Here is an 18,334-nt window from a genome sequence, read left to right as displayed (position 1 = left end):
ATTTGAACTCGAGTTCCCAAATCTTATATCTTTGATATCTTTGAAAATGCAAATAAATTTTAATAAAAAGAGAACTACAAAGCACAAACAATACTATGAGGAAACAAAAATTACAAAGAGATATAAAAGAGAGCCTATGCATCATAGGCACAACAAAATAAAATGAATGGACTAAATCACCTAAACCAATTATGGATAAACAAATATTGAAAACAAAGTAAAAAAAACATCAATGTGCACGAACTAATTGTTCAATATTTAGAGGAAAACATGCATCTCTTCCACTAAAACAATTATTTGCACATATTTCATTTGTGGCTTCGGTGCTGTGTCCAAAATCGTAAAATAGGTATTGTTTCCGATTTTCACATGGTTTTGCATCTTGACCAACACACGAGTCCCAAATATTTGTAAATCCTGTAAAATTTAAAATAAAATGTTAAATAACAAACAATAAAAATAAAGAAAAACCATTTGTCTAATTTTTTTTTCTTTCGAAAAAGCGGATTATTAACTCACCAAATTGTTCAGGGGAATTTTTTATCTTCTTGAACATTTTTAAATTGTCTGAAATAGTGAAGATTGAACCTGAGAGTTGAGTCTGCAACTCTTGAAGCTTCCATGGGAGTTTGTTTGAGAAGGGTTTAACCTTTTGATTCATATCTTCATTGCAATCTTTTGAACTTGATGTTCTATTAATAAATGATGGGGCACACCCAATTGGACCAATGCTACCGATCACAAATTTTCGACCACCAAGATCATAAATTTTCTAAAAATCAAAGGTTGGTGAAAAGAATTAAAATCATAGAAATGTTGAATCCGTGAAATAAAAATTAGAACGTAAAACAATGAAGTTTGTTTCAAATTTCATCTATAAATATTAGAGACTCCAAACTTCAACATCAATTATTTTTCTCTTTAATTATGTAGCAAAAATGATGAGTATAATTTTTAATTATGTTATAGTCATATATATTGAGATTAATCGTCTCATAATTATATTCCAAACAATAGTTGTATGGATATTTGATATGTTCCGACACAAGTTCGAACTCTAATTCTCCATATTTTCAACACTTAAGTGTGTAATTTTTGCCATTAAAATATTATGAACAGAAAAGAAAAGGGAGTAATAGAAATTAGAGATTAATAAAGGAAAAATGTTTGAGGGATGTAAAAGTGAAAATCTTTTAATTTAAGCCAAAAATGTTAAAATTCATCAAACATAAGTTTACCGTTATTTTTGAACCCAATTGCTCAAGAAGATAATCTGCAAATTCTTCAGGATTTCCTTTTTGATTGGTTTCCATTTCTTGTTTAAAATAGTTGAGAATGTAATCATTTGAACCAATGGATAAAAGGAATATAGATTTAGATAAGTAATGACTCAATTTTGCCTTTCTTCTAAAGTTTCTTGGAAGATCATTCGTCACCGTTGAAGTGAAATATTCGATTTGTTTGTCCAATGATAAGCATTCACCCTATGACATAGAAAATATTTAAATGGTTAGTGAATTTATTTTTTTATTTTTTTTTAACTTGAACAATAAATCAGTGCAGAAAATTTCTTTACATTTCTCGTTGTATTCAAGATTCCACATGAGCCTGAGGCATAGTTGATGCCTGAGACTATTTGATATCTCTCGGTTGTAGAGACACCTAGGTATGCAGGTGGCATTGGTAAACCCAATTTAAGAGCTGCAAAAAATAATTTCATAAATAGATCATAAAATATTTGAAAATCATTCAAGTTATATATCTTATATTAATAGTAATTTTGTCAAAAAAATAATAATATTTATGATTCTGATTAAATATTATACTTTTAATCCTCTTTTTTCATCAAAGAGTCGAACAGAGAAACTTAACTCAAAAACACAAAGAAATGTATTACAAGTTTGAACACGCGCCACAACATATCCAATTCCCCGGCTTTTTACACTTGAAGAGCTAAATGAGACATCAATTGACAAATTGTACGTAGTTATCCCGACAACATAGACCCTTAGAGAGTGTGTTATGAGACTAATTTTCGAATCATCGATGAGACATCTTATTTTTTTTATACTAGGATTTGATTGCTTCTCATACAGTCAACTCAAAAAAATGAACTCAATGTTTTTTTATTGTGTTGAGTGAGTTAGATGAAGCAAGAATAACTGGTGAACCTAACTAAAACTTACCAATAATATCTGCAAAGGTTTTACCATTGCTAAACCTTCCTGTAGAACAATTATTGAAATCTATGCCATATGGAAATGTATTAACCTTAGCAATTGTATTCAAATTGTTATTGTTTCCAGCATCTACGCTTGAATCACCAAAAACATACAAAGCTGGCACAAGGCTCTTTGCACGATAAGAATTGGCCAAGAAAACTTGTAGAGTTAGAAGATAAATAACCCAAAAAACTTTAAAGATAAACATATTTTGTTGCACAACGTATATAAAGATGGATGAATGATATTAAGGTCTTCAATATATATATATATCATATACCAACTCTTGAAACTTAATAATGTTTATTTTTGGTTTCACTTGGTGTTGCCAAAGAAACAAACAACTTTTGTGACAAATTAAGGGTAACGAGTTGTTTCTTTTTAAATTGTAATAAAACGAAAACAATGTTTTGGTTGGAAAGAAATGATGGAGAATGATACAAATTGATATGGTTTGTTTTCATGACATTTGAATGCTAAAATTGACTTTATTGTTTTGGAAAAATGCGATATGAGTGTTAAAATTTTGAATATATATCACCTAACTTCTGGTTTACTGTCCAAATAATTTTTCTATCCTCTTCATCTTTCTTCCCCCTCCCAAAATTAGTCAATATTCTTAAAACTAAAATAACAATGGAATGTGTGATTGTTTTTTTTTTAAAAAAAAAACTTAATTAAAAAAATTGTGGGAAAATATAACTAATTTTTTTTGCAATATAACTAGTTTTATTTGATTTGGAATTTTTTTTAAATTTGAGGTATCACATAGTATCTCTGATAAAAGAGGATTTTGATTATCCTTGTAAAACAGTTGTCTGCGGGTTTTTATAAAAAATAAAAGAGTAAAATCTACACTCCCCTCTCATCTTATGTTAAAATCTACACTCCTCTCCCTTCAAAAGTAAAATTTATACTCCCCTCCCTTATAAGATATTTGAATTGCAACTCTCTCCCTTAATAATTAAATATGCACTACACTTTAATCTATTTTAACATAAACAAATATTTTTACGATATATACTAATTTTGAACTACCATTTAAGAAAAATAAATTAAATTCCTTATAATTTAAATGTCAATGGTAATTAAATTTAAATATTTTTCTATTGATTTTATAATTTAGAGTATAAAATTAACTTTTAAATAACCATGTTTTATTGTCTTTAGTAATTTTTCACATATTTTAATTTTATTTTGGGTTATTTCATATGTTATTATTGGGTTGAAAACTACACGTTAATGAAATTGTGAATAAAAAATAGCTGTCATACCCCAAATTTGGACCATTTGAAATCTTTCTTGTCCGCATTTTATATTAGTCCAGATTCTCTTTTATGCGTTTTTTTTACCTTTTAAAACTCGTGTTTTTCGTCATTAATCATTTAAAGGCTTTCATCTGGCATTTAAGTCCTCGCTTGCTTTTTTTACAATATTTAAAATCACTTCATTTGAATTTTTATAAACGCATTTTATAATCCTTTTAGTCATAACAGGCAAGTCATTTTAAAATGGCTAATTGTATTTTAAAAGGCGTGTCTTTTTAATCATTTCAACCGAAATTTCGGCAGGGAGGATACTTTGAAGTACCTCATGTCAGATTTCGAAGGGACTTTTTATTTTCTTTTTTTTAGGTTAGTTTGTTTATTATTATTTTATTTTTTTATTTTTTAGAAAAAAAAACAAAGAAATGAAAGTCACGTGAGTGACTTTCTTCCTTCCTCTTTTTTTATTTTTTTATTCATTTTGTTTTTGTTTTATTTATTTATTTATTTGTTAAAGTCTTTTTCTCCAAGTCTCAGCTGCAGGGGCATTTTGGTCATTGATTTGTACCAGAGCCAACCCTAATTTGTCACTATAAATACACTGTCAATCATTGGGAAATGGGTCAGAGAGAATCACTGTAGCAGCTGCAGCAATCATTCAGAAACCCTAATCTTTCATCTCTCTCAACTTTTTCAGATCAAAAATAAAAATACACAATAATCATCATGAATGTTCATAGTTGTTCATCATGAACATGAACCACAATCATTTCCAGAAACACACAATAACAACAAACACGGCAACAACACAAATCCGAACCCAACAACACAAATCCGGATCTGTATCACTACAAATCCGAATCGCATAACAACAACAAAACCTCAAATCAACCCATACAACCACACAAATCATCATCATCCAAACCAAAACAGAATCGGACCGGAAAAGGAAGGAAACAGGACCGGACCGGATTCAAAGGAGGAGGCCGAACCGGAAAAGGAAGGGAACGAAACGGACCGGATTCAAAGGAGAGAAGGAGACCGGAAAAAGAGGTAAAAATTTTCACACCTTCATTTGTAGATCTAGGATTTTTGGCGCATGTTTTCGAGATTATGAGTCCGGATTCGAGTAGAGGAAGGGAAGAGGAGTGATTTGATGTAAAAAATTTTTTCGAAAAAAAGCAAAAAAAAAACTCCGGCGCGGCGGCGCTCTGGCCGACCACCGCGCCGGAGCAGCTCCGGCCGCCCCTCCCCCACCTTCTTCTCCGGCGAGCTTTGTAGAGAGAAGGGGGAGCTTCTCTCTCTAGGTTTTTTCTTAGAAAGAGGAATTGTGTGATTTATGTTGTGTTTTTTTTGTTAAAACCCTTTTATAGTGCTTTCTTTTTTGGTTTGATCTTGTGCACATGCGCATACTGCAATTCAGTGTTCCATCGCGTTACAGCCCTTGGATCTGGATCATTCCTTGATCTGAGGGCTCCTGTGTCTCTTGATCTTGGATCATGTGTGTGTTATTCTGCGTGAATGTAGTGTAGTTTCTGTTTGGACCGTCAGATCGTTGATCTGACGGTCACTGTGTTTTCAGTATAATCCCTTTGTTTCTATGTTGTTTTTGTGACCGTTGGATCTTAGATCCTATGGCTGTGATGAGATCTTGGGATTCAGATCTGGACCTCTGGATTAATCCAATGGTCCAGAATTAATCCTGCTGAGCCAATGTTTTATTATTTTTTTATTTTTAATTATCTTTATTTTTAAAATACTGTTTTTACACTTTTTGACATTTTCGTGTTTAGAAAAATTCCAAAAAATATTTTTCTCACTATTTTAATTTTCCCTAATTTTAAAAATCCTTTCTATTTGTTTTCTTTTTATGTTTTTTTGTTTATTTCTTATATGATGACCTTAATTTTTATTTGTCTTAATTCTTGCTTATTATTTCTTATGTCTCATTCATCATGATATTTCTTGTGATTACTAACTATTTAATTTTTGTCTTGAATCATAGCATGCACATTTAATTTTCTCATTATTTTATTTTGTCATTGACTTAGTGTGTATAAATAGGAAATTGATGTAATTTTATTTCTTGCATTTTTATTTTGGCATAAAGGCCTTAGGGTTGTATTTAGGAATTGATGTAATAATATAGGTAACACAAGCACCGACACATGCACCGATACTACCACATTTTATTTACCGCTTTCCGTTAATTTTTACGACGTTACGTTAGTTTAGAAAAATCATTTTTCTTAAAAAAAAAATCAAATATGCAAAACTTCAAAAAAAATCTTTTTTTCTTAGCAACATTTTCTCTTTATTTTCTTAATCAAATTTTTAATCAATTTTAATTCAACTTCAATCATTTTCAAAATTTAAAATCAATCAACTTCACTCATTTCTTTTATCTCATGCCTTGAGGCCTCTTTCTCTTCTTAAAACCATCTTCAAAAATCTTAAAATCAACCTAACCCATCAAAGAAATTTTTGAGGTGAACTACATTGGTTTTGATCCCTTTCTTTAAGGGTATGTAGGCATAGGATTTTTATCCTTCCAAATCAAATAAAAATAACCAAAAACATACTTCTTCTCCCTCCATTCTTTCACTTAGACATTAGGCAATAATTTTTCAAATAAACGAGTAACTTAGCACAAAATAATCTAAGTAAGAGGTTCCTATGGAATACCATAGACGCTTAGGATGCTAGCACCTTCCCTTCGCGTAACCAACCCCCGAATCCAAAGTCTCGATAAGGGTTTTTACTCATTTTTTCCCTTCCCAAGAATAAAAATCGAGAGTTCAAAGATCGACGATTCAAATCAATTAATGGTTTGACATCCGAAAATCGGGGAGCACAATAGCGAAAAAATACGTATTCAAATTTTGATTATATTAAAATAGATCCACAATACTATTTTTTTCCCGAAGTGTGTTAGATTTTAATTATTTGCTAGATTATTAGAAATAAAAAAAAAATATTGAGAGATTAAAGTGTAGATTTTAACATAAGAGGGGAGGGGAATGTAATTCAAGCTTCTCTTAGGGGAGGGGAGTGAAAAAAATTCTAATATATTTTGAATAAGAGAGGAGCGGAGTGTATATTTTAACATAAGAGGGGAGGGAAATGTAATTCAAACATCTTTGAAGGAAGGGGAGTGTAATTTACTCAAAATAAAATATCGAATCCAAAAAGACCCCGCGCGCTTATCTTAATTTTTGCTCGTAACGACAAATTTTTTAAACAAGGTTTTATAAAAGTGTTTTAGTGACGTGAATAAAAGTAAATTGAAAGTTACGGTGGGATTGAATTTCAACCCAGATTTATTTGGTTTGGAAATTTTTTAAATACAAAAAGGTATATTTTGTAGGTTCTTAAATATAAAAAAATAATTAAAAAATAAGTGTTATGCTTGGACTTAAGTCTAGAATGGAACACGTTGTTTCGTTAACTCTGGGAGTTTATGTTTGGACTTAAATTTAAATTTGGTATGAAACCAAATAAGTATCGTTAAGTTCCATTTAAAATAGAAGTATTAATCCCAAATCTTGTATTGACAAGTGAAGGATTACGCGTTTGAATAATAGACAATTGCTGTCCAATTATCTAAACAATATTTTCTGTACAAGTGTGCTAATCAAGTAATGAACTTGAGTTTCATGATCTTGATAAGCTTATCTATAACATATGTGAAAAATATCAAATGAGATTTGAACTTTTGTATATCATTGACATTATTGTTTAGTATAAATAAGTGCGATTCACAATTCCAAATTCCATGAATGTAGACTATTGGACTCGTTTGATTTTATATCATTTGAAGGATGCGAGTGTCATCTTTAAAAATTATTTCACTATGAAAGAACATCTGATTTATTCGAACCAATATACATATGATGTATATGAATCACCATACATATTTGCTAGAGATGTTTATTTCTTTTACTTCATTTAGATTACTAATTAAATTAGTAAATGTGAATGAGTGTTTGACACGAGTTAGAAATATTTGAATTGGTTCAAAGACTTCAAAAATGGAGTAAAAGAAGTAATTCTTAAAGAGTATAAAGATTATAACAATAGGTCGTGAAACATAACAATTTTATGATCTTATGTTGTAAATTCACAAGAGATCATGCATCTGAAGATTTTTGCAGAACTTGGGACGATGAAGAATGAAGATTCAAGAGGCCTCAAAATACGTTATAGAGGGAGGAATTATGTTCCAAGACATCTTACATAGAAGCAAACACACAGAAAGGCAAAGAAACAAACATTTTCAACACTGGATGCCACTTTCATGCATCCAACGTACAGAGTGACGTGCTAGGCACCTAGACCCTTACAATGGGGGCCTGGCACATGGCCCTAGGCGCCTGGCACTTGTGACTTTTTGGTGCAAAAAACCCGCAAATTTAGCCAAGTTCAAGTGAAAACTCTACCTATAAATACCACATTCCTCATTCATAATTTCTCATTCAGAATGAAGCGGTTCAAAAGGAAGGCAATCACTATTCAAGGGAGGAGTCTCTATATGTTTTTATTTATTGGGTTAATAGTGTTTTTCACCCCTGTAATATAGGCCATTTCTGGTTTTCGCCCTTATAAAATTTTCGGTTTGATTTCTGTCCTTATAAATTTTTTTTTTTTTTTTCCGGAATACCCCCCTCCTCCCTCCAAATCAGCAAATCAGCCTATGTGGCGCTGACAAGGAATTTATTTATTTATTTATTTTTTCACTTGCCACGTGTATAATTCGTTTTTTTTTTTAAAAAAAAATTGTGAAATTTTAATTTTAAAAAACTCAATTTTTGTTTTAATTGTTTTATTTTTTAAAATATTTGAAAATTAATTTTCAAAAAAAAAAAAATTCAGATTTTTTTCCAAAAATTTAAAAATATTAAAAAAAATTCAAATATTAAAAATATGATTTTTTAGAATTTTCAAAATTTTAGAAAATGATTTTTTTAAAATTTTAATTTCAAAAATGATTTTATAAAAATCTAGAATAAAATTTCCGAAAATAAAATCTGAATTTTTAAAAAAATCTGTATCCAGATTATTAAAAATAAAATATTTTCCATAAAAAAAAAAATATGACTTTTTTTTAAAAATTTCGAATTTGTTTCTTCTAATTTCGAAAAAAAACCGAATATTTTTTTTATTTTTGAAAATTAATTTTCAAATATTTTAAAAAATAAAATCTGATGTAGATAATTAGAAAAAAAATTGAGTTTTTTAAAATTAAAATTAAAAAACGAAATTAAAATTTCACAATTAAAAAAAAACGAATTATACACGTGGCAAGTGAAAAAAATAAAAAAATAAAAAAATTCTATGTCAGCGCCACATAGGTTGATTTGCTGAGTTGGAGGGAGGAGGGGGGTATGCCGGAAAAAAAAAAAAAAATTTACAAGGACAGAAATCAAACCGAAAATTTTATAAGGGCGAAAGCCGGAAATGGCCTATATTACAGGGGTGAAAAACACTATTAACCCTTATTTATTTTGTAATTTTAGTTACCATGAGTAACTAAATCTCTTTAGGCTAGGGTTCTAAGATTAACCTATTTTATGTTTGTTGGATAATTATTTAATTTAAAATCTTTTATTCAGTTATTTTATGTTCGTTATTTAGTTTTACTGTAGTGCGTAAGATTCGTCTCCTTTGAAGCATAACCATGATTTAGGCACTTAGGTAGTGATAGAGCCTAATATTGATATTCATATCTTGATATTTATATATGTCTAACTAGCGAAACAAACCGAAAGCGAGCGTACCCTGATAGTAAGTATTTAGGGAGGTGACATACCTAATATTGATGAACATCAGCTGAAATCAGGTAGTAATTAGTAAGTAATTAAGGAACCAAGTGACTTCATGACTTAAATCAGCACAATAACTTCATTCTACTCGCACCTTGGTAAGGTAGACGCTGATAGAGATGTCTGTTTGTAGAACTACCAAGAAGGAGAGTATGTTATGCACTTCTAAGATTCATAGATGAGAGAACCTTTAGGAACACTAGAAACCATACCTTTGGAAATTTAGGAACTTTAATTTAGGATTATGTTTCAATTATCCATGAGAGAGTAGGACCATGCACATAAGGATCACCGTGCAACCAGCACGTGAAACTTGAGAAACTGATTAGTTTATCATGTCCAGGCGGACTCATCACTTAGATAGTCTACTTAGACTAATTGAACTTGACTATAATGTTAATTAATTCCTACAAATGAGTAGGGGGATTCAAATAATCCTAACCACCGCTAACATTCTGCAATTAAAACAAGTAACTTTGCTCTGTTGCAAACAGAATAAATTGAAAAATCTAAACCACTATCTCTTTATTTATTATTTTGTTCCAAATAAGTAATGCGAATTGTCTACACGAAATGATAATCCATGTGGATATGATACTCTACTTATCACTTTATTACTTGGTAAACGATTTGATACATTTGCCTAATCCGACCATCAGAGGTACCCTTAAGAAACTAGGGGATACTAATTCTACACCTTCTTTGATAAAAGTTGTTTGTCGCTAGAATTGAAATATTCCTCTTGAAGGATTATGTCTTTACATGAGCCAGTGAGAGGGTTGTAGAACTTGGATTAAGTCAAGTACCACAAAATACATGTTTGATATGTCATATCACTAGGATCAGAAACATTATTTTGATATGTCATATCATTAGGATCAGAAACATTATTTTGTCATGACTCAACAAGGTGATATGATGCTCATATAAGATGAGCCATGTCTTACTAGAAGGTCGTAAATAGCCTAAATTTTAAGAAATGGAAAGATGTCATGTGATCTTATATAGAGTCCATGTACACAAATCATATAAGGATATTGGTTAATATCATGCAAATGGGTAGGACCCCTAGGATGAAAGTGGGTTTTCTTATAGAAAACTGACATGGATGATATTATTAATATCCTTAAGATGCGATTGATTGTAGAAGATTTCCTGTAAGCTCATGATGCAAATAATGATGAAACCATTACATCATCATAATGCTTAAATCTAATGATTCCACTTGCTATAGTTTTATAATGCGTGTTTTGGAAGATGGGCGATGAGGTTATAGTCCTTAATAAGAATTACCTTATATATGTAGGTTTCAATAATATAGAGGATGCTAGAAAGGTGTATATATTAGAAAATTCATGTATGGATTGGAGCAAGCTTCTTGAAGTTGAATTATTTAGTTTATTACACTAGTAAATTACTGGAAGCATATATATTAATCTAGTATAGTATGTAGATACATACTGGTCACCAAATTAATTTATCTACATATGTGAAACATGATTAAAAAATTGTTGCTTAACAAAAGTAAGCACCACAATTAATATCAAGAACATTCATGGATGTCTTAAAGGACTAAGGATTATTTCTTGAACACAAACGAAAGGATCATTGTAAAGGAGTTATAAGGATGACAACTTCCACATCGGTGTATAGTATATCCAGACCAAAATCTGGAATAAATTTTATGCATGGATATCAATTATGTAAGTTGTAAAAGTACAAGTTTCAGAGAGTTGTTGCTGATCTTTCAAAAAAAGAAGAGTTGTTGTTGTTGTTTCTATTACAGAGATCAAATATTTGATTTGGATTGTTTGACTCAAATATTTGATTTGGATCACTATTTAATATTATTGTTAATGTGACAAGAACCTACATGGTAACACACAAAAGAACAGTTGATTGAGAGATATAATTGAGACTTATAACTTGGGGGAGCAATTAGCACATGAATCTAATTAGTTAGCAAAGTACAACGAATGAGTTATTGGGCTTACATAAGCTCAATAGGGACTGCTTGACTTGCAAAACACATAAGTGACTCTATAAATAAAACCATTGTTCTGAAGAAAGAGAACACACTTAAACTAATTCAGAAAGCCTAGTTTTTTAAACCTTAAAACTGTCCCTTCTCTCTAAGCCTTCATTCGTAAGCAGCTAGCATTATGAGTGAAGGAAGTTGTTCGTATGGACTGAGTAGATGTGATGTCATCGAGTATTACTTGTGATCACTCACTCTTTGAGGTAAACACATAATTTTTTTAAGTTGTTGTTTAATTTGTGATTAATGATTTAATCAAGATCCGTTCATCGAGATTTATTCTACTAAGAGGATTAAAATTTTGAAAAACCCCTTTTAAAATCCAGCACCTATCACTCATAGACAATATTAGTAAAAATCACATACATAAAATGAAAAGAAAAATAAATTAAGAGGAAGACTAACCTACAATGAATATAGTATTTGTAAAACTCAAACTATAGTATTTAGAAGCTTAGGGCGGTAGACCCTTTCCAATGAATTGAGCCACTTGCCAATAAGGTTGAAAAGTTTACCTTGTTATTAAGTGGCATATGTTATATTATTAGTTAAATTCACAAATTATATAGGTAAATTTTTAAAGATTTTCTTGAGACTTTCACCCATTATAAACTCATCATTCATTAACATGCATTTTCAGCACCATTAGAAATGCTTTCTTAAACTAAAAATGTCACTTTATTTTCACTTAGTTATTTTTATATTTTCGCCGTTTATATATGAACATTTAAAACTAAAAATGAGACATGATATTGGCACATAAAGATTGTCGTGAACTAACCGAACAACAAAAAAAAAAAAATTAAAAAATGGAAGAATCAAACACAAATTAAATTGAAGTTATTAGCTTTTTTACAAAATTGATTCACACTACTTTCCAACCCGAATTTAATTGCAGTTATCTAATCTTAACTTTCTTTATATACTCATCATTTTATTTTTATTTTTATCATGTAGTATAGCTGTATAACGGTTTGAAATTCACCCTTAAATTTAAATAAGTGAGAAATCTAAAGTTTGAATCCCGCCATTGCATACTGTAATATCCCTACTAACTTAACTACGTTTATGGGGATGGGCACATTATTTTCTATTATTGAAAACTAGTCTATATTACAACTAAATTCATTATACTAAAAAACACAATTTGGTTTAGTCATTTCTCTTCTCTTTTTTTGTTATTTTTATTTTTTTTTATTAAAACCCAATCAGCTTGTGTTTATTGATGGTAGAATAAAAAGGGTGTCTATCAAACATTATTGATTTTAAAATAAGGTGACCAACTCCATAAAGTGGTGACGGTTTCCAAACCAAAATGTTATTTTTTTTATTTTTTTTTGCAATTTTATTTGTGACTTTTCAAATAAAGGTTCGAAATAGTGGAAAGCATCTCGTAGGTTTTGATCCCATGAGTTATATGTTGGATTTATTTAGAGCTATTGCTCTCATACATGCTTACAAGTTACAACCACCACGCCAAAGCATATTGCACTTTATGTGAGTAATATGTTTGATTTATATAGAATTATTGCTAGATATATATTATCTAACCATTTGCTTCTTATATTGGTCCCCCTCCATTAGTGTATTGATACAATAATGTTTATATCAACCTAAAAGATAATGCTGGAAAAAATATAAATTTATATTACCACATTTATGAAGGCTCCATGTATCTATTCAGTTTAGGCCTCAAAATATGTTAGACGACCATGATAAACAATATGAAGGCTCTATGTATCTATACAGCTTCGGCCTCAAAATATGATAGACGGCCATGATAAAAAAAAATGAGATTTCTTAACTCACAATCTAGCTTTTAATGATGAGTTAATTTTTTGTTGTTCATTGTACGTAGTAAATAGTAGATGCGTGTGAATTTTATTAGTTATCATGTTGGCGATTAGATGCACTTCCGACTTTAAAGACCTAGCCTAATGTTTGTCAACTATGCAATTTGATTTTATGTCTGTACACGGGTGCGCTGAATTGTGTGTGGTGTATAATAATTTGTTTTAGATTAAATTCTATGATCTGTCTGTTGGACTAATTTGTTTTTCTTGTTTTTTGCTTTTAATGGGTTAGACTTTATGTCCCTCAACTTTTGTATTTTCCCTTGCTATTTGAATCGATTTAGAAAGTTGCATACATCACCCCATTTGAAAAAAATGTCCAATATAAATCAAAATACTACCCTCTAGTTACTTGGTTAAGAAGAAACCACCACACACACACGCCCCCCTCTAAAAAAAAAAAAAAACTCTACCAATTTAAGTTAATTTTTTTTTTCTTTTTGACCCATCCGTGGGGGATAACCGGCTTATGTGTAGAGGCATGCGCACTGTCAAGTGTTGTTCCTTCTGGAAATCGAATCTGGTATTCCCCTGATACTTCCTTGGAAGGAGCTCCTTGTCACTAAAGCCCAAACAATTTGATTAGTTTTTTTTTTTTTTTGTTGACAATGGACATAATATATGTATATTTGTTTGCACTTCAAGCCGGCCGAAGCATCTTTTGAAAATTTGCTTATGACATCTTCAATGTCATCTCATATAAACTTAACTTTAGTAATTATACTTACCATATTTAGTGCTCAAAGAAAAGCGCATACACCAATAATTTCACAACACATTGTATATTGCAGTCACAGTCATTTTTTGTCAATCTCTAATGATGTACAATACGTTAAAACAACCAACATCATCACACACTTAAAGACAAACATATACAACATAGGTAATAACTTTCACCAATAAGATCAATACATATATGATATAAATGCATGTTACCAACATGCATTGTAAACTCAAAAACTAAAAGAAACCAAAACATGGGATCTATTTCTGAAGATATTCATGTTCTTCCAAAATGTTCACCTTTTGAAGTAGTAGAAGATGATGATGCATGTCTCTCTGCTATGCTTCTTTGTTGTGGTCCAATGATTTATACTTCTGTGTTAAAATCTGCAATTGAATTAAACCTATTTGATATTATATCAAAGGCAAATCCACCAGGTGTTTCAGCATCCTATGTTGCTTCAAAGTTACAAACAACACAACATCCTCAATTACCTCGAAGGCTCGATCGAATGTTGTGTCTGCTTGCAAGTCACTCTCTTCTTATTTGCTCTACAAGAACAAATGAAGAAGGTGTGATTGAAAGAGTTTATGAATTGTCATTGGTTGGTAAATATTTTGTCAATGATGAGAAGAATGGTTCTGTTGCTTTGTTCTCAACGTTTATGAGTCACCAAAAGCTTGTGGATGCATTGTAAGTAATTTATCTATACAATATACAAAGCTATTTATCTATTATATTCTCTTTATAGAGTTAAAAAAATCAAATTTAAAAAAAAAAAAGTTAGAAAGATAATATATGAAATTTTGTCTCAATTTTGAACCAAAAAAAAATTGTCTCAATTTTTTCAGTAGTAATAAATAAATTAGTGACATTTTTATCTATCTCTAATGTAGTCCATAATTCTATGTTTTTTTTTGTCAAGTAGCCTAGTGCCTAGTGGCTAGAATTCATCTTATTCAAGATGAATGAGCTAGTGGGGTGTCTGGGGTTCGAACCCCGACCCCTGTGTGTAATAATGCATGTCCCTGCCAACTGAATTATGCTCACGAGGACAATTTCATCTCTAAATGAGTGGGGTGTCTGGGTTCTATTTGTGTTTAGTAACCATCTCTTTAGTATTGATAGCTCATTGGTTTTGTCGCTCGTATTCACCCTTTGATTTTTATTGTTGTAGCATATTTCAACTATGCTTTGAATTTATATTTTTTCCTTCTCAATGAAATCATAACATAACAACAGTGACATATATAATTTGATATTCTTATATTTACCACAAATAATTCTCTCGTCAAAATTTATATTATTTTTAAATTGAATGAATTGCCAAAAAAAAAAAATATGTTTAGTGACTTGTGGACCAGCAAAATAGAAAGAGAATTATACATTCATTTATTCATATTTTACTACAAAGATATTGTCTTAAAAAAAGGTATCATAGTTCGTAAAAAAAAAAAAAAAAAAAACAGGTATCATAGTTAGATATGATATGATTTTGTAAAAAAAAAATACATTATCAACACCTATTCGTTAAACTCTTGAATTATACTATATATAAGTTTTTTAAAGATGTATTATATATAAGTTTATTTGAAGCATGTATTATATATAAGTTGTGTTACTGCAAAAATATACAAAAATGGTGCTCCAAAAACCCTTAAGCAGAAATCAATAAATTAAACCGCAATTATTTAGTGTTTATAATGATAAAGGATGCAAATAAAAAAAGTCAGAAAGTCAACTGCATCATCATTTTTATCAAGATTTTAAATTGTAGTTGTATTCACTAGAGATGTATAAATGAGGTGAAACTATTCATAAATTTCTCAGGATCAATTCGTTAATTAAATTTTCTATCAAACTTGGTTATTTTAATTAAATACAAGAGCTCAAGTTAAATTTGACGCCAATTATTTAAATAAATCAAACATAAACCCGATATCCTCGACATAACAGCTCTTGAATAACCCCAAAGGGTATTACTATACTACTTAAAAATAATGTTTGGACTTCTAAGATCAAGACAATAAAAACCTCTAGGCTAAACAACTACAATAAAAATCTCTAGTCAAGTTTGATCCACCCATCCTTTTTACAAGATAAGTTCAAACTATTGGCTCATGAAGACATTGAAGCTTCTTAACCTCTTCTATAGAGATAACTTGTGTAGCAAGTTATCTAGCCAGTTAGTTATAACTAATTGTCTAAGAATTTGTATAGCATATACAACACTTGTACTATAACTATCCTACACCTCTATGAACTATATATAAGGTGTATTGTTCTCTTGGATCAAATAATGAGAATTTATTTCATTCATTTCTTTGTTTCATAATACAAACTTCGAGTTTTGACTCTACTCGTCTAGTTTGCACCCGTAAATGTTGCAGTTGCGGTTAACATTTGATATTGTAGAAAATTGAAGACAAATTTCTACAATTATGGAGGAGAATTTTGAAATTAATATAAATTGTGACTGCCATTGCAATATTGCGAACAACAATGCAAAACTAAGTTTTCCTCTTTTTCTAACGAATTTAACGATAATAATTTTGACCAAGTTATGTTTCATATTTGTCAGCAACAATTTTAAAGAGGTACTTTCAGACTGTGATAATGGACTATACATGAAAGTTCATGGAATGCCAGTTTATCAAGGCATACAATCTGACCCAGCTTGGAATAATGTGTTTAACAAAGCAATGGCTAATATTTGCACAATTGAAATGAAGAAGATATTAGAAAAATACAAAGGATTTGAAGGAATATCAATATTGGTTGATGTTGGAGGAGGAATTGGGCAAAGTTTGAATATGATAATCTCTAAGTATCCTTCTATAAAGGGCATTAATTTTGATTTGCCCCAAGTTATACAACATGCTCCAATTTATCCAGGTATATCACTTTCCATAAATATGTATTTGAGGATTCATGTTGTATATATGTTTCTTCCCAATTTCTCTCTAGTGAAAAATTGATAAAACTACTCAAATGTTTCTCTTTTCTTATCTAACTTTATCACTTAATACTATTTTTTTTTTTATTAATATGTTATTTTTTCTAAGGTTAAATATACTTTTAGTTCCACTAATACAACGATTTTTAAGTTTAGTCCCTACATTAAATTTTATTCAATTTTGGTGCCTACATTTATTAACTCTTACGAAAAATATGTGTTTTTAGTCCTTATAAAAGAAAAATAATTATCATGTAAGTGCAACTATTTTACAATTCCCCTCTTCTATTAGTGTGTGTGAGTTTTGTCGTTAAACTATTTTGCACATAAAAAAATGAGAACTAAAATAGAATAAGAAATTTTTTCGATAAGCTAGGAGAGAGAAATAGCATCAAGGGGAGAGCGGACATCACAACTAAGTTGACACCTCCGATCAACCCCTATCCTATGTTGACAAATAGAATAAAATTTATAAAGACTAAATTAAAAAAGATGGTGAATTTTACAGAGATTATGGTAATTGTCATATTAGTATTTTCTTTCGTGTCAGGATTTGTAACCCTAGACCCCTGACTCTTTTAATGTCTTAATCTCTTAGTTCAACTAAGTGATCTATCCATGCCCTCTGAATTTTAGTGACATTAAAAATATATTTTAACTTTTTTTTAGGAAGACATTGGGGACAAAAAAAATATGATTACCCTAATGTCTTTAATATGTATATCATGTTTGTCACTAAATGAGTGAATTATCGATTTTATGAAGGAATTGAGCAAATTGAAGGAGACATGTTTAAAAGTGTCCCAACAGGTGATGCCATAATATTGAAGGTTAGTCAAGACTTTATCATACCATATTTATATTAATATGACATAAATTAATTGTGTTCATCAAACCATATACACAATTGAGTAACAATAACATTTTCAATGTGATTTTAGGCTATATTGCATAACTGGTCTGATGAAAACTGTTTGAAAGTTCTAACTAAGTGCTACAAAGCTTTGCCACAACATGGGAAAGTGATTGTTGTGGACTTCATTATGCCTCAAGAAATTCAGCATACAAAAGCAGATAAGATGATAACTAGCTTTGACAACCTCATGTTCTTGGATAGTGGTGTTGAAAGAACAGAGAAAGAATTTGAAAAGTTATGCAAATGTTCTGGATTTTCTAGTTTTGAGGTTGTTTGTCTTGCCTTTTCTGCCCTAGGAGTGATGGAATTTTCTAAATAAATAAGCAAGTATTATGTAAGGAATATAATAGATAGTATTTATACCATAAATTTGGCTTGTCTAAAAGTGATCATAGAATAAAGTTATAAAATAAAGGGTTCATATTTCAATACATGTTTATAATTTGTTATGTAATGTATATATGATATCTATTATTGAATATTGATTTGTTATGAATAAATAAGAGTAACATTCTCTACAAATTCTAACTCGACTACA

The 18,334-nt window shown here is 30.0% G+C and overlaps 2 protein-coding genes across 2 annotated transcripts; one reads left to right on the top strand and one right to left on the bottom strand.

Moving 5' to 3' along the window:
* Positions 1–52: 52 nt before the first annotated feature.
* LOC11417746 (GDSL esterase/lipase At1g71691) lies at positions 53–2,437 on the bottom strand. Its single transcript, XM_003598778.4, has 5 exons — positions 2,187–2,437; positions 1,577–1,701; positions 1,239–1,484; positions 520–772; positions 53–417 (listed from the first exon to the last, which is right to left on the bottom strand). The coding sequence occupies exons 1-5, from the start codon at positions 2,428–2,430 to the stop codon at positions 230–232; spliced, it is 1,056 nt and encodes a 351-aa protein (XP_003598826.1). The 5' UTR covers positions 2,431–2,437; the 3' UTR covers positions 53–229.
* An 11,511-nt stretch (positions 2,438–13,948) lies between these two features.
* LOC11418328 (isoliquiritigenin 2'-O-methyltransferase) lies at positions 13,949–18,225 on the top strand. The gene is made up of 4 exons (XM_003598776.3): positions 13,949–14,617; positions 16,506–16,819; positions 17,646–17,710; positions 17,822–18,225. Exons 1-4 carry the CDS (start codon positions 14,130–14,132, stop codon positions 18,113–18,115), a joined length of 1,161 nt encoding a protein of 386 aa, XP_003598824.2. The 5' UTR covers positions 13,949–14,129; the 3' UTR covers positions 18,116–18,225.
* Positions 18,226–18,334: the final 109 nt, after the last annotated feature.

Source organism: Medicago truncatula, chromosome 3 (assembly GCF_003473485.1).
Source record: "Medicago truncatula cultivar Jemalong A17 chromosome 3, MtrunA17r5.0-ANR, whole genome shotgun sequence".
NCBI classification, from domain to species: Eukaryota; Viridiplantae; Streptophyta; class Magnoliopsida; order Fabales; family Fabaceae; genus Medicago; species Medicago truncatula.
Note: the sequence above shows the minus strand (reverse complement) of the source record. Positions and strands in the feature narration are given on the sequence as shown.